Source organism: Zingiber officinale, chromosome 6A, assembly GCF_018446385.1.
Source record: "Zingiber officinale cultivar Zhangliang chromosome 6A, Zo_v1.1, whole genome shotgun sequence".
NCBI lineage: Eukaryota > Viridiplantae > Streptophyta > Magnoliopsida > Zingiberales > Zingiberaceae > Zingiber > Zingiber officinale.
The window spans coordinates 132414711-132441134 of record NC_055997.1 but is presented as its reverse complement, the minus strand read 5'-3'; the positions used below and the strand labels follow the sequence as shown (position 1 = coordinate 132441134).

The window sequence follows — 26424 nt, the reverse complement described above, 5'->3', positions numbered from 1 at the left end:
ATTCAGTTATCAATACTTTTATTAGCTTTCAACACATAATCTCGCATATCTGTGCTTGATTTGCATTTGATTTGATTAATTATAAATCCTTGATTCTTCTAATCATTATTATTTTATGAATTGTGCATTGAATGACCAAAATCTGTGGGGCACGTTCAAACTGTAGTTAAAAAGTTGACTAGAGTAATGCATTTTTTTCATGTTATAAAAATACCATGTTATTAATTCAAACTAATTAATCAATATATTGAATAAAGATTATGGTAAAAACCTAGCCAATTTTGCATTTATCATGTGAATATTATTAAAAAAAAGCTAAAAAATTAAAGTAATCTTAATTCTTAAGGAGGAGGAGCGGACTCTAAGAAAAAAAAGATTTGATAAGATTCGGAAAAAAAATAAAAGGGGGAAATTAATCACCACACGTGTTACAAATAAAACATTTTTTTAATAAAAAATAGTCTTCTATATTGAATAGATATAATATAAGTTAGAAGTGTCTAAACACATTGTATTAACATTTAAAAAGATTAAATTTTTAAACAATTTAATATTAATTTTGCCTATTTGTAAGTGGACATTATAGAAAATGAAAAAATGTTAAAGAGGAATGAACGCTTTCAATTTTTTAAACAATTTAACAATTTTTTTTCTTTTTTAAAACCATAATAAATATATTTAAAAAATACTATTATTTTTTAAAAATAGTAAAATTATTTTTTAAGTAAGATTATTATTAAAAATAATAATAATAAATTAAATATTTTAAAATATATTTATTTAATTTGATATAATTTTAAAATAATTGAGTAAAACTCATAGATAATAAAAGTTAATGTTAAAGGGAATATGAGTGAAAGAGATATGTTATTATAATGAGTACGTGAGACCATATATTTTTTGATGAGGTGGTAAATATTATAATGAGGATAAATTGTGGATGCTCTAATATATGTAAAGAAAATAAATTAAAAGATCAACTTAATACCAACTGTCAAATGATTATAAGTCTGGAATTGATTCTTACTTTCGTTCTAAGGGTATCCGTAGTTGTAAATCTCTTAAAGAGGTTTATGCTCTGTCACATCATTGTCACATCAAAAATTAAACACCTTACTTCATTTAAAAATCATTCTCTATTATCATAAAACCTCTCTCTTTTAGAAACTCTACTTCTTTTATAATTCTCTATCTATTCTCTCTCCACTATTTTTTTTATAAATCCGATTCAAAGATTTTGATACAAGTTTATAAAAAAAACTATAAACTCTACCTATGTAGTAAGAGAAGAGTTTATATTGAGAGATTTATAGTATAAATTACATGCTATAAACCTCCTACTGCATATGCTCTAATAAAATTTTAATCTTTTAATCAATTGAGCACGTAAGACTTGTTTCTTTAGACATAGAGGGATAATGAGCTAATAATTTTATCCAAATTGATTAATAATTACGTACTTATGAAATTTTAAATTTTTAATATGAATAGAATTATGAGAGTGTAAGGAAGTGTTATTCTAAATAAAATTTTTAAAAAATTGATGAAGCAAGTAATATCGATCTGAAGCCATCGATTCAGTTTCACAGAAATTTTCTATTTATTGTTTGGATAAATCTAAAAGTATTTGTAGTGGACAGTCTAGAAATATAATATTATGTGATTGTACGTCTCATTTGAAGAAAATTTTTAATAAATATATCGTAATTGAAAATTGAATCGTAAATATCTGAATAATAATATGATATTTTTCTGCAGGGTTAATTCTCAATTTAGTCCCTCGTTATTTAACGTGGTGCTGATTTCGTCCCTAATTTTTCAATTGACCAAATTTAATCCTCTAATTTTCGAACGTTTTCCCAAATTGATCCTTCCGTCTAAATCCCCGTTAAAATAAACGGGAAGACTTGTTTAACCGGTGGAAGTGACCTGGATAATTCCTAATTTAGTCCCTCATTATTTGACGTAGTACCGATTTCGTCCAAGGATAGTTTTAAAATGGAGGTCGTCTGCTACTCGGCGCAGCTCCAGCTGCCAGACTCCATGTCGACGCCTGCGAAGCAGGCGAGGGCGGAGGCGACGATGAGGCAGATGGGATTGGCGGCTGCCATGGACACTAGAATCGGCGGGTGGCACGTCAAAGGCATCAGCGGCGGCGTGTCAGCATCTGCGTCAAGCTCCTCACCTCGCCGTCGCTCCTCTTCCTCGACGAGCCCACCAGCGGCCTCGACAGCGCCGCCGCCTATCATATCGTCCACCGGATCACGTGCCTCACCCGCCGCGAGAGGATGACGGTCGTCGTCGCCGTCCACTAGCCCGACAGCGAGGTGTTCGACCTCTTCGATCGCCTCTTCCTCCTCGCCTATGGCAGCACCATCTTCTTCGGCCCTGCTCCGGTGGCTGCCGAGGTACCAACTCAATCTCAAAGCTCAATTAAGACTTGAATTCTCTCTTTCGACCTATGGCAATTCAGCCTTGCTCAAACTTTTCTCCAGTTCTTTGCTCCCAACGGTTTCGCCTGCCCTTCTCTGCGCAATCCTTCCAATCATTTTCTTAGAACAATCAACAAAGACTTCGATATGGTCAGTGCTTCTTCTTCGCAGCTTATAAATCAACAAAGGAAACAAGTTAAACAAATTGGATGATTAAATTTGATTAATTGAAAAATTAGGGATGAAATCGTTACTATGTCAAATAATGAGCGATTAAATTAGGAATTATCCAGGTCACTTCCACCGGTTAAACAAGTCTTCCCGTTTATTTTAACGAGGATTTAGACAGAAGGATCAATTTGGGAAAACGTTCGAAAATTAGAGGATTAAATTTGATCAATTGAAAAATTAGGGACGAAATTAATACCACATTAAATAATGAGGGACTAATTTGAAAATTAACCCTTTTTCTGCACTATAGTCCCGGGCCGGAAGTATTATTCGAAAGTATATTAGAGATGTATAAAATATTTTGAATAATTTCTTCGAGCATCATACGCGTATGATGAGATTTAAAAAAAATTTGGGAAATTATTTAAAGGGCATCCATTATGACGTGGCCACGAAGAGAGGGAGCTCTTTTGTTTTAACAATACGCAGTAGCTCCTTCGTTCATTTTTTTATATTATTATTTTTTTTGAATTTCTGTTTTAAAAAAATAATAATAATATATTAAAAAAATTAGTGTGTGATCGAGATTTTTTTATAATGAAAAAAATATATAGAGTTTTTTTTTTACTTTTGTCATGGTACGAATATAACAACGAAAGAGTTCTCACGGAATTCCAACTATTATGGATACACTTAGGTGTTGGTACGCATTTATTAATATATATTTTTAAAATTATAGATAAATTGAAAAGATGAAGTGGACGTCTGAGCGTTAAGAATTTTAAAATCATCAAAAGTGTTTAATAAAATAATTAAGTATTTTTATTTGTTTATTCGATTCAACACAAATGGAAAGTATGATGGGTTATTTACAAATTATCAAAATCTAAGTATAAATTGATGGAATACTAAACCCTAATAAAAACTCTCCATCGTACCTAGCACTTACCTAGCGATTCCTCGAACGCCTTCAATCTACCTCGCCACTCCCTCCGTCCGAGTCCGTTCTTCCCTTCCGCCTTCTTCAAAAGGATTTGATTTGGCGGCAGAGCCTGCCACGCTGCTGTCGGTAATGGGATCGAAGTCGAAGCCCGACTACGAGGCGTTGCGAGATCTCTTCCGTCCGCACGTTGAGTCCTTTGATTACTTTATCGACGAGGGTCTCGAAAAGATATTTTTTGGAATACGCCCCGAAGAAATCGTCGACCGCATAACTGGAGTCAAGCTCAGAAATATCCTTTTATACAGTTTTTTTTTAGTTATTTACTTTATTTGTTTATATTGTTTCGTTACAGTCGTTCCCTATCTTCCTCGATCGTTTTGATGATCTATTTTTTTTTCTTAACTGACTTGAATACTTTCCGTAGAGAATCCGCAGTTACTTCCTCCAACAAAAGACGGGCGGCTAAACGAACCCTTGTATCCCCATGAGGTTGGTGTTCCTGTTTCAAAAATTGAATTTTTAGTATGTTGGTTTATTTTTCCAGTGATTCTGACATATCTTACAAAAAACAGTGTAGGCAAGCCAGGACAACTTATAAAGGATGTTTCAAAGCGTCATTGTGCTGTCAGTATGATGATGGAGTCATTGTTAGAGATTCTATCAACTTTGGATATCTTCCAATAATGCTGAAGGTACGATGATTCACCGTTCTGTGTTTTTTTCTTTATATATATTTCCTTGTTAATTTTCTATATCACTAGATATAATATTATAACACGTCCCCTCTGAGAAAGTAAGTCTTTGAGGTTTTCAACTGTCGATAGAAGAGAGTTGACACAACTTCTTGTATATAAGGTAACATAACACATGCTAGAACTTGCTAATGGTTATTTCTGGATCATATTTGTATTTTCTGCTTGTGCAATTAAAGTTTATTTATTAGTTTAGTTTGAGAAGAATGCAAGGAAATTCAGGTACTGCATTGATAAGACATTGGTTTGAGACCTTAGAATCACGCAGACTGAAAAATCCCATGGAGTTAAATTATTAAGTGGTAGATTTTTAGCTGCATTCTCCAAGTACAGGAAAAATGCAAGGATGGTGTAGTGGGTTGTAATGGTCTGTCATTCAAGGGAAACACATAGGTGCCATGTTTTGAATTATTCCAATCAGCTGCTATGTCTGCTTTCTGATGTTTATCAGTTGCATTGTTCATGAAATCATAATCTTGGTTGTAAAATATTTCTTTTGAAATAGGCTATTGATGGATTACACCATAAGACCATTTAAGGCATTTCTGTGCATAATTTATGAAATATTGCTGTTAGAAGGTAAGTTGCTTCATGAAAATTTTCAACATCTTGAATATATATATATATATATGTATATATATTCCAGATAATAACATAACTACTGCGTATATATGTTCCTGGCCATGGCTATAATGTATAAATTGACTACTACATTAAGGAAGATCTTAGCTAATTTCATTTTTGTCTTTTCAGTCCATTAAGTGCTTGTTTGATTCTGTGTAATGATTGTTTAGTTTTTTTTCTTCTTGTCATTCAACATTGTGTTAAATGTTTTCAGTCAAAACTCTGCCACCTGAGAGGTGCTGACCCTCAAAAGCTTGTTTTCCACAAAGAGGAGGCAACAGAAATGGGTGGGTAGGTGACCTTTTCAATCACTGGCTACATTCTCTTCTTGTATTTCGTTAGACTTATTTGATATCCATATAATCACTTTTTTTTGGTTGAGAAATAAGTCTTTTTGTTTCCTGGAAATGTTGAACATTATATTGCTCGCATACCATGACACAGCTATATGAAATAGATACATGAATTCAATCTTGAGTTGAGATGAATCAAATTTGAGCATGATTAAGTTTCTTATGTTAAAAGAAAATAGAGATTTGACATTTGTTTATACCTTCCTAGGTACTTCATTTGCTCTGGAATGGAGCGACTTGCACGACTTTTAATTATACAAAAGCGTAATTATGTGAGATGCTTGTTGTAACTTTTCCTTTTCTCATTTCTTTGCTTTTGACTTTTCACTTAGCTTGCTGATGTAAATGTAACTTGTGATTTAGCCGCTGAGCATGGTGCGCAGATCATTGAATAACCGTGGACCAGGCTACAGTGACAAAGCAGTGGTTATAAGGTGCTTCCATTTGTTCCACTCTTTTGTGTATACATATTAAATTTTTTTTGAAATTTTTGTGGTGCTATGAAGTATCATTGATCTACTCTCAGACAGAAACTTTATGTTCATTTTTCTTGCATTTAGGTGATATAAACTATGATAGTTGGTTCTGAATCACTATGGCTATCATGCAAACTGAGAAATGCTACTGCAAGCTAGAAGATAGCATACCAAGCAACTCAAGGGCCTAAATATTCATAATGGAAATAATATTTTGTGAGGCTTGTGATCTTCTCTTGACACTCATGAATAACCGAGAGGAATTATGAGAGAAGAGAAGGTCATAATTGGATTCCTTGGGTTTAATGCAACGGAGACTAAAAATTTCCCCTCCATGTCTCTTAAATTGATCTTTTTAGACTAAGAAGCCCTAGTTAATAATCAGGATGTTATGATTGTTATCTAGCATAAAGATATTAAGTGTGCTACCTGAATATGTTGTCCAAAGTTATCTTTGTAATATCATATGGTGATTATCTATGCATTGATTACACTATTTGAATCTATTTAGGTTTTGCCAGAACTTGATGAAGTACTATGAAATATTTTGTGCATTTACTTTTGTTTATTGATTTGCCCTTGATAGGTCTCTAGTGCATAAAATGATTTTCTAGCTCTCCACAAAGTGGTGTGTAAGTCACCATCACTGTTTTCCCACACTTTTTGAACTTTGCTTGCTGTATAGGAGTGTTAGGCATTTCTGTTTGGAATGTAAAGCTCTTAGTTTTTTTTTGAATTTAGGATTTTTTTTTTTTGCATCATAATGATTTGCTTAGTCTTAAATTATAGCTTTTCGTGCACTATCCTCTGTTAATGCACTGAAGCATTTTGTTGGTGTAATTCTGTATTTTATCGAACTTTTATTTCCTATAGATGTACTCGAGAAGACCAATCTTCTGTCACTCTCAAGTTATACTACCTTGAAAATGGAAGTGCAAGACTTGGATTCTGGTAGTATTTCATATTTAATTTGCTCCACAAGTCATTCAACATCTGGATTTTCGAAATGTAATGTATTATACAACCTTCTAGGATAAGAGGAAGAGAGTTTTTGCTTCCAGTTGGTATTATTTTGAAGGTGCCTTATCCTAAACTTGAAATTATATTTTTTTGTTCTTTAAATTGCTTAGTTTTAGTATAAAATGAAGATTGCTTGCTGATTCACTGTAAATTATTTAAGGGATGTTGTTCTTTTCTAGGATTTTTTTTATTATCAATCTTGAGAAACCTTGAGTACTGTTATCCTTCATTTAGATATACCTTACTGATAGTCTAGTAATTTAACATACAATTGTAGTAGTAATTATGTGTATTCTCATGTTTAATGTTGTCATCATAGAGAAGAACATGCAGTGTTTCATTTGGGTGGGGTTGTTTGACAATGGTTTGCCACTGTTTCTAGTTTGGATATGCTTAGATCCTATATCTGTGTGGAGTAAGTGCATTGAGTTATCCATGCCATGACTTGTGTGTTGCTAAATTGCAAATGCAGCATAGATATGCAGATTGAGCTACCATCTGGATCCTTAGTTTAAATATGATTGGAGTCAAAGCAATCTAGAATTGAACAAACTTACTCATATATTCATTTCATTTAGTAATATCATCTTAAAACTTTCCGTTGCTGTATAACCTAATGTGTCCATCAACAATTTCATCATCAAGTGAAGTCTAAAGGTAAATTTTAATTCTTTTGATTGTTGAACATAGACCAAAGTATCAATGCAATTCCCGGGGACATGATTAACATATTGGAAACTTCTTCTGCAATTTAAAAAGTTAAAAGGAACATCTTGTCAAAGAAAAATAATTGTTTATCTAATCCAATTCCATATCATATGGAAATTTGATCACAAGTTCTGTACTTATTTGTAAATGAGAATATAATGTCAATGCTTATCATAGTTGAATGAGAAAGACCTTCTCTGATAAGGTCATTACCAACATGCATTTCAAAAATCCACCAAAATATTTAAGGACTTTCTAGTATACCACATGTCCTTGCACTCTTTTTTCCTCCTGGTTTCTTTAAGAATCTTCTTCCTACCCACAAAAAAATTGTTTGACGGCTAGTTCGCAGTTCAATGAGCAAATAGTGAAGTCGTTTGATGTGAACTCACCTTGTTTGTGGATTACATAAAAAGTATTATTTATATTCTCAGATATGCATTTTAAGTTTGTGGGTTGTCTCTTGGTTTAGTCAATAACTTTTTAATGCGTGCCTTTGTTATGTGAACCCATCCTGTTTCTCTCTTTTTCTTGCTTTCTAGTTTGCATGGTTAATAGTAAGATGGTCTTTATAGGCTCTTATTGACACAAATGATCACGAAATCTTTGTGAGCTTGACATGTTATTATAATGAGAGATACCAAAAAGAAAAAGGTGCTGTTGGAACTCAACTTATTGGCGAAAGGGCTCAAATTATTCTTGATGAAGTTAGAGATTTGTCGCTTTTTACTCACCATCACTGCTTGAAGCATATTGGTATTCCTTGATATCTGGTGCTTTTGTTGATGTTGATCGTGCATTACAGTAATATGTATCTTTAATTTATAGGAGAGTACTTCAGATCTGTTATGGATGGATTTGAAACTGAGAATTATATAACTGTAAGTCAAACTCCATAGACATGATTTGTGAAGTTATATGCTTCATTTCCTTATGAAAAAAGAATTCTTCTTACCAACACTGTATTTGATCAACACCTGTAATATTATATCCTGTAGGTCGCAGAAGCTGTTCTTAGAGAATATATTTTTGTTAATCTTGGGAGCAATCATGACAAGTTCAATTTGCTAATGTTAGTTCTTTTTATCTCATATAATCATATTAGTTTCTCTCTCCCTTTCCTTGTCCCTCTCTCTCTTGATATATATATATATATATATATATATATATATATATATTCTGTCTTTCTGATCTATGTCATTTTGTACATGAGATTATCATGAATATCCTGCTTAATCCTCGGCTCTTTCAGTTTTATGCTGCAGAAACTTTATGCACTTGTAGATCAAACTGCTGCCCCTGATAATATTGATACACTGCAAAACCAGGAAGTTCTGTTGCCTGGACACTTGATAGCCATTTGTCTTAAGGTATCGTGTTTATGCATTCATGATTTATGCCTAATTAGTGGGTAATTAGGAATTTAACAAAGTAACTATTTTTTTATTATTTCAATATTTCGTTGCTGTGTTATATTCCCTTTTGGTCACCACACATGATTTGGTTTGCTTTTGTCATGATTTTTGCCTTGTATGCACGAGTTAGCCAATCAATTGACTCTTGCCTGTCACCCAACTGCTACCACTGACCTTCTTAAGCTATCTTGTTAAATGTGTATATATTCTACCCTTATATAAAACTTTTAAAATGAGAAAGAACCTAAGTTGAGCTTTCTTTCTCAATAGCCATAGGAGATAGTTCAGCTGTGTATCATATGAGGGGTTTAAATTTACTAGTTTATTAGGTTCCCATCTTAGTGTTTTGGCAAGTCAGAATTTCAGATATTTTCCTTTTGTTGAGCAGATAAATCATTGATGTAATCACAAGATTTTTATACAATGATGGCTGAAATGGTGAAAACCTACATCCGATAGACGCTACAATAATACAAGGATTTTATCCCTCCATTGAGCCATATAAAAAAGTATATTATTAGTTTTAGTTAAATCATTTGCATCATTGTTTATCTATATTAACTAAATTTGTCTTTGGTATTCCTCTATCCCTTTCACTTATGACTCTGATTGAAAATTCAGGTAATTGGAACAAGATCATGTTTAGGTTGACCAAAGGATTTGAAATATCACTTTGGTTGAGATTTTTTTGTGTCAAGTATTTGTTGGGAACTAATATCTTAAGTGTTAATATGTGACATTTGAAGTAGGCCATATGTCCAAGGAGTGTAAATCGAGATGAGGAACAATGTTAAAAGAGCAACACTAGATTGGATCCAACCAAGAGGTTATGGAGAGCATGTGGAGATGACAATTTGTTTTGAATGAGGTAGGGTGGAGGGTTTGGAATAAACCATGGGGGAGGATGTTGATCCAGTTAACTTGATGACATTGACAAAACGCAAGGTGGATGCGAAAGGATTGGCAGGAGGGAATATTATGTGAGAATGATCTTGTTCCACCTCAATGCCTTGCTACCAATGGACATTGTGGATGTACGATGCATTTTCCTGTTCTCAAAGCTTGGTGGAAATAATGTTAACATCCAACTCTTCTATTGCTATTTGGATTAACATTTCCTTTACTCATGCTACGTATCTTTGAATGTTTTGATGGACTCACTTGACTGATCAATGTGGACTTCTCTTTTTTCTTAGATAGTTAACAGACATAATTTTTGTATGTTGTGGATGACTTTATGTCCTTGATATTCATTATTTGTAGGAAAAAATTCAAATGTGGTTGAGGAAGGCAAGACAACAGATTCTTGATGAGCTAGCAAAGAAGGAAAGAACCTTTGATATAAAAAGTGGTATAGATATCTTTCAATTTCTTAGGCCATAACATATAGTTGTTGGTTTAAACTGTTGAAATAGTTTATTATTTAAAAGGTTAGTAGTTGAAACTCACCCAATTTTTTGCATGGTTAGCCAGTCTAAACATTTGAAAATCATGATCCTAGTCTAATTTTGATGACTAGTTAAGGAATGCAGTTTGTTGTGTAGGTCTTATTTAATTCTCTCTTGTTTATGTGGCTAGTCAGCCATTTACATGGCTATAGTTCATCAAGCTTGACTAAGAATAATAATCAATGAAATTGCCTAATCAAGATGCCAGTTTTGGTTTTAATTTGAGTGATTATTGAGGCTAGTTTGAGCAATTTATCTTTCAAAGATCCTTTTGTTTTGCTCCATGATATATCACAATAAAAGTGAACTCTATTTCGGCATAGAAGTTGCTGTTGTTGATAGACATTTTCACCCATAAGGTTTGAAACTATATTTGTTTAGCACATATGTCTCATTTTCATTTATCGATTCATTGCGCTCTCTCTTCATACTTTGTTTTCAATATATCGACTCTCAACATTTCGCCATGATGTTTGTACTTGAAGATGTTAATTAAGTTCTTCATAGTGGTAGGTTATGACTAACTTTTAGTAATTCTACAAACAGTAACACAGGTGAAGAAGATTTTAACCAAGAATTCTGCACATATTGGGAGGGCCATTGAGAGTATGATAAAAGTTGGAAGATTGAACGCGCAATCAGGTCTAGACTTGCCTCAGGTGATTACTTTTTTGCTTCCCTCATGCAACGTATTTTGTTAATATTAATCTTTTACAGTAAGATTGTCACTTAAGCAATTCCAAGTATAATTGTATAGGATGATTTTGCGAACCATTAAGTGCATTTGTTTCTACAATTGAACACTATGGGTGTATTTCATATGGAGAAAAGTAACTGCAAGGAGAGAAACCTTTCTTTGGATGGAAAGAAGGAGAGGGAAGAAGTTTAGATTTTTAAATATTAATTTGATATAAACATAAGAAAAACCTAAAAGAATCAGTTTCATGCAAAATAATAATTTGATTTTTTTTACACAAAATCAAAGTATTCCCAAGTTACTGCTTTTCATCAGATTGTGCAGAAATAATTGTTGTCGAAACAGAGAAATTCTTTCCCCAGTTGTTTCTCTCCGCTTGTAGCCTTCACAGGAAATGGAGGGAAGGCACAATTTGGGTGGAAATAATCTGCTCAAGACAGTGGTTTCTTTCGCTCCCCTTGTGGCCTCCATGGGAGATTGAGGGGAAGTGACGCCCACTACTGCTTTCCTGCACCTTGTTTCTTTCCTCCCTGTTTCCCATGGTAGGAAACATGCCTTTGTTAAGATAGCTTCTTGGAGTGATCTTATTCTTTAGTATTCACATTTTGATTGGATGTCCTTTAAGCGACATTCACATTCAGTTGAAGAGATGTATCACGATTTAGTTACAGTCTTGAGGATCCATTGATCTTCTAAGCTGGATATAAATAATAGTTAAATGTTCTGCAGAAGGTATTATGTAAATGATTTCTAGTATTCCTTTCTTTTCTCTGGATCTTTTTGGGGAGCTTTTATTAGGTTTATCTTTGAACAAAGCGTGAGATTATCAATATTAGTGGTATATTTAGATTTGTTTTTTTTTGCGACTCTGGTTTCTCTTCCAATTGAGCAAAGCTGATATCTGCTAAAGGTCATACAATTGATTAATCTTATCATTTTCTAGTTTTGTTTGAATTTCTTCAAAGTTCTAATAGATCTTTTACTTATTTTGGTTATATAGAGAGAAGGAATGACCATTATGGCAGAGAGGCTCAATTTCTTCCGTTATCTATCTCATTTTCGTTCTGTACATAGAGGTGCTGCTTTTACAAAAATGCGTACGACAAGTGTACGGAAATTGCTGCCAGAGTTTGTCATCTCACTTTATCTTTTTTAAATTGCATACAAATTTGCTAGATGTTCATATGTTCATTAATTTCTCATTGATGTGATAGGTCTTGGGGCTTCCTTTGCCCTGTCAATACTCCTGATGGAGAGCCTTGTGGCTTGCTGAACCATATGACTTGTTCCTGCCGTAAGTTCACAATCTATAACTAAAATTGCAAATTATGTTTTCTACATTTCAAGGTTTTGCAAACTGCTTTCTCTTCTTACCTTTGTTTCTCTGTAGAAAAGATTTTATTAGAATAGTAGCAATCAAATGTCACTGTGATTACTTTTGTTTTATGTTCGTTCCAGTATCTGTTTTCATATAATTGCATGCTAAACATAATCAATTATTTGAAAATCATGATTAATATATCTTTTATATTGCAGTATTGCACAGTTAAAATATCCACCCAAAGTTGTTGCCTGATTATTAGGTTTCTTTAAAATTTTATATAATCTAGCATGTTTGTTTTCCTCTTCAGGCATTTCATCTTCCTATGATTCGGAAGGAAAAATTAAGGACCCTCTCAAGATAAGAATGTCGATACTCTCTGTTTTAGTTGCGATTGGAATGACACCATTGCTTCCGAAGCTTGAGCGTGCTGGCCCACCTGAGGTTCTTCATGTTCTTTTGGATGGATGTGTTGTAGGTTCCATAACTTCTTGTCAAATTGAGAAAGCAGTTGCACATATCCGGAGCCTGAAACTTTCTGCCTTATCAGGGGTATTTCTTCTTGGATTTCATTCTTTTATCTCCATTCAATTTCTAACAATTGTGCCTGGGTCATGATCACTATAGATTCCTGAAGATTTAGAGGTAGGATATGTACCTTTAAGTTATGGTGGAGCATATCCTGGATTATACCTATTTACTAACACTTCCAGATTTATTCGACCGGTTAGAAATCTTGCCCATGGCAATGATGGGGGCAATGATATTGAACTTATTGGTCCGTTTGAGCAGGTAAGGATATGATCTATGATTTACTTATGCAGATTCCTGAGAATGACCTTTGGGTTTAGATGTCAGCCTTCTGAACAAAATGTTTATGTTGTCTATAGTCTTTTATGGAAATAAGATGCTCTGATGGTGGAGATGGTGGAAGAAGAGAATTCTTTCCTGCGACACATGAAGAAATACACCCAACAGGAATACTTAGTGTTGTTGCCAATCTTACTCCCTGGTCTGATCACAATCAGAGCCCACGAAACATGTACCAGTGCCAGGTTGGCTTTATTATATGCGATGTTAAATATTTGTTTGTTGATAAATATGCTACTAGGATTATCCCTTCATTTCATGTTTTTGCATATTAGATGGCCAAACAAACAATGGGGTTTTCTGGCCAAGCTTTGCAATATCGTGCAGATTTGAAGACATATCATCTCCAGGTTTGTCCATATAACCTTTCCTAACTAATGTTGATTACTAATATTTTAGTTCTACTTGTTATGTTCTTCTTCTGTAATTTTTCTCACTGAAGCTTCCATTTTATGGTATATTGTGGTTGGATTTGGTCCATAAGACGCATCATGCAACGAAATAAATATCTGAAGGAAAAAATATATATTGGTGTCCTTTTTGTCTTCTGATGCATAAACTATAGAAGGCTACAACCCTTTCTTATTAACTAACTATCTTGACATGTCTATAGAAGGCTACAACCCTTTCTACCATGGCATCAAGACAATGTTGTTATTCTTATCTGTTAGCCATTAGATTATATATTTGTTGATATGCACATGGACTTATTTCAAATTTGTCATTTATATTTACACATCCAAAATATCTTTCACAGACTCCTCAATCTCCAATCGTCCGGACTACTTCATATACTAAGTACTGCATGGATGAGTTCCCAACAGGCACAAATGCAATTGTTGCAGTTTTAGCTTACACTGGGTACAATAAAACTAATTATGACGTGTTGTAATTTTTCTATTGGTAAGCTAATGCTCTAGCTATTCCTTCCCTCCCTTTTTGCAGTTATGACATGGAAGATGCCATGATCTTGAACAAGTCATCTGTGGACCGTGGGCTAAGTCGTGGGCATATTTACCAGGTTTGTCTTATCATGCCTGTTATTTCATTTTCATGGTTCACATATAACCATGTTATGCTGCTTTACTAATGTCATTGTTATCTCTATGTTTGTCTTACTATTTGAGGCTAGCGACCTGAATCTTACCTATTGAGCTTTATACAAACAGCATTACTAGTAATATTCAAATAATTAAATTATTTTTCAATGCATTGGACAATGTTTAATTTAGTCATGCTTTTGTAATAATATTTTTGTTCACATAATTCCTTCTAGTTTTGATGGAGATAGATGAAGCTAATGTTATTTGTGCTCATTGTGATATGCTGGTTGTATTTTTTATAAGCTAATTACTACTATTCTTTCTGGCAATGATTGTGCATATGCTGAAGTTCCATATCATTTTGATCTGTTGTTTTTTTTTTTGTTTTGTTTTTTATGAGTTTTTGATGCCCTTGTGCCATTGAGAAGCAGTGATAGGTAAAAAAATTGAAATAATCAGTCTGAACCAGGAAAGTGAACTGACCTGACCTGAAATTTAGGTTTTTTTTTTTCAGGTTTCGGATGGAGCTTCACAGATGTGAGATTTATGCTTTAGGGTCTGGTTGTTTTCTTATATAAAACTCAAGAAAACTCGCTTGAACAGATTGGGTATTTATTATTACATAATACATGCAAATATATTATTATATACTACATTTGTTACTTATAAAGTGATAAAGAAGCTCAAAACATATTGTATTTACCCACATTTTGCAATTGTAGAATAAAAACCCCTGAATAAATCTATAAAATGCCCAAGAAACCAGAACCCTGAAAAACTAGAAACTCCAAATTGGACCTGAACTGTCCCAAAAGTTCCAGGTTCCATTTTTTTTTTTTTTAAATTGGGTCTTGTTTGGGTTCTGAGATCGTTTTAATACGTTGTCTGAACCATTCCCTACCCCTACGAAGCATGTAAGCACATGTTCATGCCTATCCCGTGAATCAGGAAAATCTTAGGTTGTGTTTCCTTTGGGAGAAAAAGTAGTGGCATAAATAAAGGAGAATGGATAGGAAGGCAATAAATCATGGTTTTGTTGGAAGAAATGTAGGGAAAGAAAGTGGGAGGAAATTTTACCTTTTTTTCCCTCAAAATTGATCCTCTCAAATTGGATAGGAATCACTTCTAAGGCTTTAATTACAAATTTATCCTCTTGTTGTTCCCACCCCTCAAAGCAAGGGAAACTTCACATGTGGTCCCTTCCCTTTTCCTTTCTCATTGTTGATCATTATCAGTCATCCTATTATGCCTTTGTGCCATTTGGGCCTTCATCATACATTTGGTGGAGGAAGAACTAATAGGGGATATGGAGCATCCAACAACACAACTTCCCTTGTTTTTTATTCTCTCTTTATCCTTCCCTCATTAATGCCATCATTCCATCTCCACGTCTTTCCCTTTGAGTATCATCAGAGATGATTATGCATGCATTCAGATACCTTAACTACAGATTTTCTTGACTCTCAATAACAAACTCAATTCACGACAAAGAGAGCTGTTAATGATCATTCTAATTAAGAACACCATTTTTCTTCTTCCCTTCCATTTTTGCAAGCAAATATAGTCTATCAATCTCCACCTAGAGAAAAGGGTAGCATTCTAGGAATAAGCATTCATCTGAAGTTGTGAACTCAGTGTAGCATGATACTGCAATAGAAGCAAAGAACTGAAAGCAAAAAAATTCTCTGTTGAAACTTGAAACTATTGTCTAGGCTGAAACACACATAAAGCTATTATGACCCCTTTATCTTGATAAAAAACCACAAAAAATAATCGCTATAGTTTAAAGTAGTTCTATTCTTACTATAACATTTAGTCTTCTGTCTTTGTTAGTATAATAGTTAGTCTTGTCTGGCAGAGCTTCTGCCATCTATTTTGTCCTTAGCCGATGCCTTGGCTCCCTGCAACTGCTGTTGAGGAAATGCTGAAAGCCTTATAGAAGTTTCATATTACAATAAAAATAGTTTGCTTCCTGAGATTTTTTTTCTTGTGCATGTGTTTGAGAGTGGACTTGCATATGCATGGTATGATCATTGACTTTTGCTTTATTAATCATGTGCTTGACTTTGAATAGTTACTTTTTTGTCTGCATGTTTTCATCTATAATTCACCACCATTTTTTTATGCAGACAGAGTCAATTGACTTAGCAAAGAAGCATGAGACAGACCGGATCCAAGAAATATTTGCTAGGAGTAACACTGATAGAAACATGATGTTTTCAATTGACTCAGATGGCCTACCATACGTTGGACAGGTTATTTCACTTAAGTAATCCATCTATGTTTGTTAGCTATAATAGTAAAACATCAAACACATTTTTGCAGATGGTACATCCACGTGAGCCATTATATAGCACACACAATACCTTAACAAGCACAACAAAACCAACTTGTTTGAAAGGTTCAGAAGATGCCATCATTGACTATGTTTCTGTTGATGGTACTGGCTCAAAGAACTACCTGCAAAAGGTTTGATTCATCTTGTTATTTCACTATTTCTAATACAATATGTATCTTCAGATTTGTTTTGTGGAATTGAAATTTTTTGATGTATCACAATCACAGAGTTAGGTCTTGTTAATTTTCTGGTGGGCCTGTGATATTGATAAAGGATAATAATGTACAGTGGTGATCAATAAGATTGTGAATGTTTTTGGAAGTTAATTAGGCATCTAAATTGCAACCTGCAAGATCCTTAATTTATGTAAATCAATTCCATCTAAATTTCATTCTTAATGTTTATGGCAAATTATGAGAAAACATAAACCAAGTTGTGAAATCAATCTCTTCCACATTTCTTGGATGAATATACAAGTGAACATGGAAAACATGTAATAAACAACACTAACATTCTTTTGGAACAAAAGCTTTTCCATTGTTCATTATGTGCACTGCTGGTTAATTTTTTCTTAGGCTTCAAATGGTGAGTAAAAATGCTTAATGCAATAACTAACCTTTCCAGGTTAACATTCGTACTCGACGCACCAGATATCCTATTATTGGCGATAAGTTTAGCAGCCGGCATGGGCAGAAGGGTGTTTGCTCTCAGCTATGGCCTGATGTTGACATGCCATTTTCTGCAGTTACAGGGATGCGACCAGATTTAATAATTAATCCTCATGCATTTCCTTCACGAATGACTATTGGAATGCTTTTGGAGTCAATTGCAGCTAAGGTCACTCTTTAGTTCCTTGCTTTACTCTTTTGCTTATTACAGTAGAAGTGTGTTTTATCTAAGTAAACCTGGTTTTGATTAGAAAACTGGTCTTCAATGCACCTAAGCATTTCAGTTTCCTAACTCACATTTGGTATCTTTTTTATCCTATGGCAAGTCTTAGTGGTAGCGAATTTTACATTTCTTTGCTAACCTTCGCAGGGAGGAAGCCTGCATGGAAAATTTGTTGATGCAACTCCTTTCCCTAGATCAAATTGCAACGAAGAAGATGAAGATAAGATATCCAAATCTAGCTCAGTGGTTGATGAACTAGGTCCAATGCTGACTGCTTACGGTTTCAACTACCATGGAGTAGAGGTAATGCACAGTGGAGTTTATGGAACAGAGCTGACTTGTGAGATTTTTATTGGGCCTGTTTATTACCAGCGGCTCCGCCACATGGTTTCTGACAAATTTCAGGTGATCTTTCTCCATTTCCTGGTTATTTGCTAAATTTGGGTATGAAAAAGAAATTATAGGCAAGTTCTATTTCTTGTGTAAATTATCCCTGCGTGTAAACCATTAAGTGGAACAGTGCAGTAAATTAGAATCCGACCTTTACATATAATTTTGAACTCTCAGTGAGACTGTATTAGTTATCACTTGTAGCTAGTGATAGTTTGTGATCTTTCTGTCGAACTCAATTAACTTGTATTAATGACTCAGGTGCGCTCCACTGGAACTGTGGATCAGATCACCAGGCAACCCATTGGAGGAAGGAAACGAGGTGGAGGTATTCGGTTTGGAGAAATGGAACGTGATGCAGTTCTTGCTCATGGAGCTGCCTACCTCCTACATGACAGGCTCCATTCCTGCTCCGACTACCACATAGCTGATGTATGTTCCTACTGTGGCAGTGTACTTTCTGCCACCATTATACAACCCCAAAAGAAGTCAGCGCGTGAAATCCACGGTCTCCCGCCTGCTAGAACTCCCAAGAGCTATATATGCCAAGCTTGCAAAACCAGCAAAGGAATGGAAACTGTGGCGATGCCCTACGTGTTCAAGTATTTGGCAGCAGAATTCACAGCGATGAACATAAAAATGGATCTTCAGTTGAGGAGCCAAGCAAGCTAATGACACATTCTCCAAATACTCTGGAGAGCACTTTGGAACATGCTCTGAATTCCTGTTCTCTTACCTCTAGGCTAAGTCTGTTTGCTTGTTCGACGTTTCAGCATATTACCCAATTACTTTACGACGAAGCACGAGAGGCAAAGAGTTGGGGTTTGGTTCATTCCTTAGAGATCCAATTTGTGAATCACTTAGATGACAGTTTTGTTCTTTCTCCAGGTTTAGATTTTGTTATGGTAGTTTAGTTGAGAATTTTTGTTTTCCTATGAAATAGTATTTTAAAATTAATTTTATGCATTTTTGTGCACAATAAATTCTGGACTACAATTTAGTGACTTGTCAAAGCAATTGATTTATACAAGATCATACAAGGGATAGATAATTTCCTATTGTGTTTTTTGATAGATCTATTCTATTAAACAAACAATCTAAGAAATTGATGAGTTCATCTGCCTGGCTTTATCTTAGCCAATGATGTATTCTACAAATAATAAAGCAATGGAAAAAAAATGGAATATGACTTTTGGTGGAATTTAATATTCCATTTTGGATAATTAGAATTCAATCTCTTATTTCTTTTATTAAAAACAAAAGAAATTCACTAGAAATATAAAATTGGAATTCAAATTTCATAGGTTTTAAAAGCCGACTTATTTGAACCAAGACCAATGGGGAGGAAACTACACACAATTAGTGACAACAAATATGGTTAGATGAAGCATATATGAATTATTTATACAAAACAAATACAATTCATTTTTCTAAATTTTCATTTCATCACAATTTTCTTTTATATATATATACAGAATGTAAACGATGAATTTTATTATATATGTATATTTTTAATTTGATGCTTTTGTTTACTAGCTTCATACATTCATCTTAAATTTTTTTTTATCTATACTTCAAAACTGATTCAATCCATAACAAACAAAAGATAATTATATTCCCTAAACTAAAATATGCAGTCGATAATGATGAGATAGAGCCATTTGTAAGTCCAATTTTAAAAGGAATCAAAGTTCACAATTTTATTTTTGGTCTTGTTTCCCTTTTCTAATGTTAGATCAAGCAAGGAACCCACAACAAGGGCATACCTGGAGAGTATAAACCTATAGATTTTCTCAAACCAAGCACTTAGTCCAAGCTATTGCATTTCGGGATGGTGGGTTGCACTAACTTTAACCTTTTCTGTATTTCAACATGTGCAATCTGATGATCACTGCCGATCAAACAATGTCGCTGCCCTTGAGAATGTTGTACTTGCAGAGCGGGCAGGTAGCATGGATCCGACGCCATTTTGTGATGCAAGAAGAATGGAAGTGATGGTTGCATGGCATTGCAAGCAGTTCAACTCCATCTTCGTAGGGTGTGAGACAAATGCAACATTCCTGGAATGGAGGTCGGTGAGGTTTCGATATAAATCAAAATGAGTCTTGTGCACAAAACAATACAACATAGCAAGAGATGCAGTAAATAACCTTCAATTGTTGCAGTTAAATAATATAAGCAATCTTCTCGAGTTTATACCATGAATTTGAGGTACAACTAACTTGAGACGATAATTTAGGCACAAGACAATCATAGTGATATGATGGCTCCATCCACTGTTTAACATCATAAATTGTTGCTGTTTTTTCATTTTTCACAAATAGAAGTTTTAGCTCAACTCTTCCAGTTTCTTTGTAGGCTCCAACATGCTTTAATCTCTAACAAACTTCCAAATCACACAGCAGTAAAATGTAATGGAGGGTGTGAGTGATCAAATATGCACAAGTTTTGAGCACTAATTACAATTTGATACAGGCCAATGTAGCTATCACAAATAATTCACTCAAATTTATGGTTCTCAAGTTCTCTTTTCTTAGGGACATAATTATAAATACAATATAACACAAATATGAAAGTATGATTATATTGATCAATCATAAACATATAGGTAGACCATGAGTGCCAAACACTATTAACTTCGACATGGTATTAGAGAGCCAATATTTATGCTTCTCTCCATCATTAATCGTTCTAGAAAGCATAATCAATAGAGCTTCTGCCCAATGTGAGTGTCAAAATCAGACTCAATGTCCGACATGATTGTAGGGGTTTAGTTGAATGGTTCAAGTATCAGCAGATAATTGTGTTAGGCTGCAACATCTTTAAAAACTATGCTTTACTGACAATGATCAAACAACAGTTGGTTTAATTTGTTCACTAGAGTAACAATTTTATTTCTTGAATTTATAGAATATTTATGCAAATCAATAAAAAAAATGCAAATCTTGGAAGAAAATATTTTTGTTAGCTAAACAGTTAAAGGAATTAACAAGTAGCATCATCACAACAAAGTTTTAGATGTAGCAAGAAATTAAGGCATTACTTCTAGTTGAGCGCTTTTGATGTGATTTAAAATTTAAGTTGTTAAACATTTTTAAATAGAAAAGTTATTACTGCAAGAAAATTAAGGCATTACTTCTAGTTGAGCGCTTTATGTTTTTCTTGCAATAAAAGATAAGTGTCTTAGAGTTTACGTTTTACTAGCAACTGAAAATAAGTGTTATTACTGCATCTTCATGTGGAAGAACTCGCGCACTTGATAAATTTCCACTGCCAGGATTCAAGGGGATCATAACCCCTTCCTCAGCTGTCTTTTCCTGGTCTTCACAAGAAGCATGATACAGGTATTTTGGAAGAACACTAATATCTGCTTCCAATGCACCTTCCTGTGTACATCAAGATATTTTATGATGAGTTAGATAACACAGGAATTCTTATTCTTGACGTGAATGACATGCTTACCTGGCCTGCTATGGCATACATAATTGTAATGATACAAGGCAAGCAGCAGCACAGTGCAATCCCGATAACACAAGCCAAAACAACGCAAAAGATAGCGAAGAACACATCAAATGCTAGGAAAACCACAGTTAACCTGTTCATCAACAAGCCAAAATATTACGTGCACATAAAATAGTCAATCATTCAGAATAAGTCATGCCACAGTCTAGAGTAATAGAATTGATAGTATTTACAACAACAAATTATCATTACCGAGATATAATTTGGAATTCATGGGATTTCTAAGGATGACCTCAAAGAGGTACAACTTAGTGCAATAATGGCAAGAATAACTACTTGGTGATTATTCAAAAAATGAAAAGATACCTTTCACAGTTTAGAAGCATTTTTTATGATTGTCCTGTTTGATTGCATACAAAGTATAAAATAGCACATGCTGAACTGCTAATAAGTTGATATCATTGAAGATAATTACTATGATTTGGGGAATACCAGTAGAGTCTAGGAGCATTTTGTACGAGGTCTTTTCCACTAGAGACGATCCAGAAAAAGCCAATAATCCACCACAGAAATGATAGAATGGTATTAAGTGATTCACATCGTTTAGCAAAGCTGGCATCCAATCACCATGACAGTTAGAAAAATAAATAAAAGCATACTTTTGGGTCAACAATCATATGTTAAAAGTCAGCATGCTGCCAAGAACATCATTGCATCTAGGTCAAGAAGACACATAAAACAGGAATATAGCGTTTGTTAAATGACTGAGATCCATAGTTGACATTTAATAAAGCAACAAGCTATAAGTTATGTGGAAATAATTGTTCTAATCAACAAGATACAGATGTAGCATATACTAGTTATGTTATCTACTTGGTTTAACAACGAGTTCGGGACCACACAAAATATACAAGATACTTAAAGGCAAGAAAGAACTTAACTTTACAGTCCCGTCTATTGAAGAACTGAACTCTGTCTAGAATGTGTCCACTTCATTCTGAACATGCAATGGATCAAGGACATTAAATCATGCTGTGTGTGTAAGGCATAGGCCTCAATTTAGTGCCTTAAACCACATGCTACAAATCCAACTTCCTCTTCCCTCAAAGTAAACATATATTAATTCACATATAAAATTAAAATGATTAAGGACTTACTTTTCTATTATGTACTTATTTACTATATTTCTGTTGGTTACTACTCGGAAAACCTAATGGTTCCACTGTACAAAAATTTTGTACAAAAGTTTGAACCTTTTCCTAGCTACCATGTGTTCTTTTAAATTAAATTTGGATCGCCTGCGGAACTTAACACGTTTGATCCAAAGTTTAATCTATTTGTTCTTTTAGGTTTAGACTCGGATCTCCTGCAGAACTTAACACGTTCGATCCAAATCACCTAGGTTATTAATTTCATTAAATATTAATTTCCAAAATTGGCTTCCAGTACTGACGTGGCGAGGCACATGGCCTTCTTGGATATGGGAACAACCACCACCGACTAGACAAAGCCTTTTAAGGAAAGTTAATATTTAATTTCCTTAAATAACTTTAGGTCAACCGAAAAGAACAATCAAATCACAAGGAAAAGAAAAAAAATAAAAGAACACAACATCGAAAAAAAATTCGAAATACTAGAATCGCATGTCTCTTGTATTTGGTATTATTTCCAAAAATAACTAGTATGATGCGGAAAGGAAAAATACTAGTTATACCTTTTAGAAAGACCTCTTGATCTTCTACCGTATTCCTCTTCTAACCTCGGACGTTGTGTGGGCAACGATCTTCCGAGATCAGAACCACCAAGCACCTTCTTCTTCCTTACAAGTTTCGGCCATCAAAACTTCTCCTAGGATGAAGAGGTTCGGCCACCACCACCATGCTCCAAGGGATGCTAGAAACAAAACTTTCTTTCTCTCCTTCTTCTTCTTCTTCTCTAAACTTGATCCGTCCACCATATGAATCTCCACAAGAAGGATGAGGTTCGGCCATCAAAGAGAAGAGAGGAGAGGATGGCCGGCCACACCAAGGAAGAAAAAGAGGGAGAAAATAGAATAGAGTTGTTCACCATGAAGCCTTCTCTACCCCATCTTTTATAATCCTTGGTCTTGGCAAACAAGGAAAATTTAATAAAACTTCCTTAATTCTTTTGCCATTGAAAAGGAAAATTTATTTAATTAAAAACAATTTTTCTTTTCAATTTACAATGGCCGGCCACACCATAAAATTTCCAAGCAAATAAAATTTTAAACACAAATTAAAACTTCCTTATTTGCTTCCGGAAATTTATAAAAAATTTCTCCAATAATTTTTCCCTTCATGATTGGTTAATAAAAAGGAAATTTTATAAATTAAAATCTTTCTTTTAACATGTGGATAAAAAGAAAGTTATCTCTAAAAATTAAAATCTCTTTTAATCTACAAATAAGGAAAGATATTAAATCTTTTCTTAATCTTTTGTAGAAACTAATAAAAGAGAATTTTTAATTTTAAACTTTCTTTTAAATCATGAACATAATTAAAAGGAAAGTTTTTACCAAAATTAAAATCAACCTTTTAATCTACAAATAAGGAAAGAGATTTAGCTCTTCTCTTAATCTTTTGTAGAATCTTATAAAAGGAAAGATTTAAATTTTTAAACTCTCTTTTAAATCATGTTATCCACATAAGAAAAATTTTAAAAAATAAAAATCCTTTTATTTTAATTTGGGCCGGCCACACCAAGCTTGAACCCAAGCTAGGGCCGGCCACCTTGAAGCACTGGCCGGCCCTTGCTTGGTCTCCAAGCTAGCTTGGCCGGCCCCTATGGGATGGGTAAGAAGGTGGGTATAGGTGGGTATAGTACTCTATAATTAAGAGGCTACGATAGGGACCGAGAGGAGGAATTGGTTTTGGTCTCCCGATAAAATTAAGCATCCCGTGTTCGCCCCGAACACACAACTTAATTTTATCAATAATAATTCATTCCACTAGAGAACTATTATTGAACTACCGCACCAATCCCAAATTACATTTTGGGCTCCTTCTTATTATGAGTGTGTTAGTCTCCCTGTGTTTAAGATGTCGAATGCCCACTAATTAAGTAAGTTACTGACAACTCACTTAATTAATATCTAGCTCCAAGAGTAGTACCACTCAACTTCATCGTCATGTCGGACTAAGTCCACCTGCAGGGTTTAACATGACAATCCTTATGAGCTCCTCTTGGGGACATTCTCAACCTAGATCACTAGGACACAGTTTCCTTCTATAATCAACAACACACACTATAAGTGATATCATTTCCCAACTTATCGGGCTTATTGATTTATCGAACTAAATCACCCATTGATAAATTAAAGAACTAAATATCAAATATATGTGCTTGTTATTATATTAGGATTAAGAGCACACACTTCCATAATAACTGAGGTCTTTGTTCCTTTATAAAGTCAGTATAAAAGAAACGACATCAAATGGTCCTACTCAATACACTCTAAGTGTACTAGTGTAATTATATAGTTAATATAAACTAATACCTAATTATACTACGACCTTCCAATGGTTTGTTCCTTTCCATCTTGGTCGTGAGCTACTGTTTATAATTTATAAGGAACCGATAACATGATCTTCTGTGTGTGACACCACACACCATGTTATCTACAATATAAATTAATTGAACAATTACATTTATCATAAATGTAGACATTTGACCAATGTGATTCTTATTTCTAGATAAATGTTTATACCAAAAGCTAGGCTTTTAGTATACATCCTAACAATTTCCATTTTGTCACACACAATGATACCCCTATACTTACGATCACAAATTTAACAGCTTAACCAAACCTTTATTGTGCATGATGAATTACCAATTAAGATATATTTGCCATCTTTGGTTAGTTTAACTACAAAAGATCTTTGGATGTATGAATTTGAAGGGAATGGTATGATCATTTGAGCAATCAATCAATCTTATCTTTTTGCCTTCTCCTTTGTAAGAAAGATCCCAATCATCTACTTTGCATCATTTTACATCAACAGAGAGAATCAAATGCATGAAATTAGCAAAAATCCACAGATTAATGAAAGCAACCAGTATGAGCAAAATTTAACTAGTATAATAGTTATACGATACCTCCTTTGCCTGCTTCTAGCTCCATCCCCGGCTATATCCTCCTCGCTGCCCTCGACGCCCGAGTTCGGCGCCGGCCGCCCGTCGTGCTCCGCATCTCGCCTCCGTCCGCCAACCCGCCTCCGGTACTCCGACCATACCAGAAACACATGAAACACGCACTGAACCGCGTAGCCCGCGATCCATAGGCGGAGCGGAGCGCCAGGGCGCTCGCACGCTGTGGCGCCGAGCACGGCAACGGATACGGAGGCGAAGGCCAGGTTCCAGGAGATGTCGAGCGCCACCACTGGCCTGGAGTAGGCCCAATTGGCACGGCGCACCTCCAGCTGGAGCGCCGCCGTCTCGCGGACGAGCATCGAGGGCCGGCGCCGCCCGGCGGCGCGGCCGAGGATGGAGATGAGACTGCTCGTCCGGGAAGTTGGACTCTGCGGATGCGGAGGAGGCGGAGTCTCCGGCTGGAGAAGGGCCGAGGCGGTGAAGTTCTCTTCTCTCTCCATTCAGTGTTCCCTTCCTCTCGTCGTCGTCCTCGATGAGTTGCTGACTTGCTGTGCTCTCTTTTACACTTTAGTCCTTATAAAGTTAGAATTCGAAATTAGAGTAGAAATTATATATTATAATAAAATTACAAATCATAAGAATTATATTTTAGCGCAGAAAATATTATATTTAGGTCGAGTTTTTAATTTTTTATAATTCTAAAAATATTTTGATGAAACCCAAATTGGTAATTTATCAAATGACACACCTAAATTTTTGAATTGACTAAATGACACATGCAATTTTAGTATTTATCAAAAGATGTACATATTCAAGTTTACTTTCGATTCTACCTTTCTCATAAATCTGACTTTTTTCTCTCTCTCTCTCTTTGCTCTCTTATGCAGGTAACTTCTCGTTTATATTTCCTCTTCTTTCTTTTCTTTCTATCATCTTTCATTAAAAAAAATGATTAATCAG

At 34.5% G+C, this 26424-nt stretch overlaps 2 protein-coding genes across 6 annotated transcripts; one reads left to right on the top strand and one right to left on the bottom strand.

The window, feature by feature from the left end:
* The first annotated feature begins 3517 nt into the window (after window positions 1–3517).
* LOC121998179 (DNA-directed RNA polymerase I subunit 2-like) lies at window positions 3518–18875 on the top strand. 2 transcript variants are annotated; one of them, XM_042552967.1, is made up of 27 exons: window positions 3518–3835; window positions 3962–4035; window positions 4119–4238; window positions 5137–5213; window positions 5484–5547; window positions 5639–5709; window positions 6625–6702; window positions 6784–6829; window positions 8055–8235; window positions 8308–8360; window positions 8478–8551; window positions 8732–8849; window positions 10158–10245; window positions 10889–11001; window positions 12040–12167; window positions 12254–12333; window positions 12671–12912; window positions 12988–13152; window positions 13251–13415; window positions 13506–13580; window positions 13988–14091; window positions 14176–14251; window positions 16403–16528; window positions 16599–16742; window positions 17236–17448; window positions 17650–17907; window positions 18154–18875. In XM_042552967.1, the coding sequence occupies exons 1-27, from the start codon at window positions 3676–3678 to the stop codon at window positions 18562–18564; spliced, it is 3504 nt and encodes a 1167-aa protein (XP_042408901.1). In that variant the 5' UTR covers window positions 3518–3675; the 3' UTR covers window positions 18565–18875. The 2 variants fall into 2 exon arrangements, with proteins under 2 accessions (XP_042408901.1, XP_042408902.1); XM_042552968.1 differs by lacking the exons at window positions 3518–3835; window positions 3962–4035 and having other exon boundaries at window positions 4170–4238; window positions 5137–5209.
* A 639-nt stretch (window positions 18876–19514) lies between these two features.
* On the bottom strand, window positions 19515–26025 carry LOC121998178 (E3 ubiquitin protein ligase RIE1-like). 4 transcript variants are annotated; one of them, XM_042552963.1, is made up of 5 exons: window positions 25471–26017; window positions 21847–21966; window positions 21355–21487; window positions 21120–21278; window positions 19522–19952 (listed from the first exon to the last, which is right to left on the bottom strand). In XM_042552963.1, the coding sequence occupies exons 1-5, from the start codon at window positions 25962–25964 to the stop codon at window positions 19791–19793; spliced, it is 1068 nt and encodes a 355-aa protein (XP_042408897.1). In that variant the 5' UTR covers window positions 25965–26017; the 3' UTR covers window positions 19522–19790. The 4 variants fall into 4 exon arrangements, with proteins under 4 accessions (XP_042408898.1, XP_042408897.1, XP_042408900.1 ...); XM_042552966.1 differs by having other exon boundaries at window positions 19776–19952; window positions 21149–21278; XM_042552965.1 differs by having other exon boundaries at window positions 19817–19952; window positions 21087–21278.
* Window positions 26026–26424: the final 399 nt, after the last annotated feature.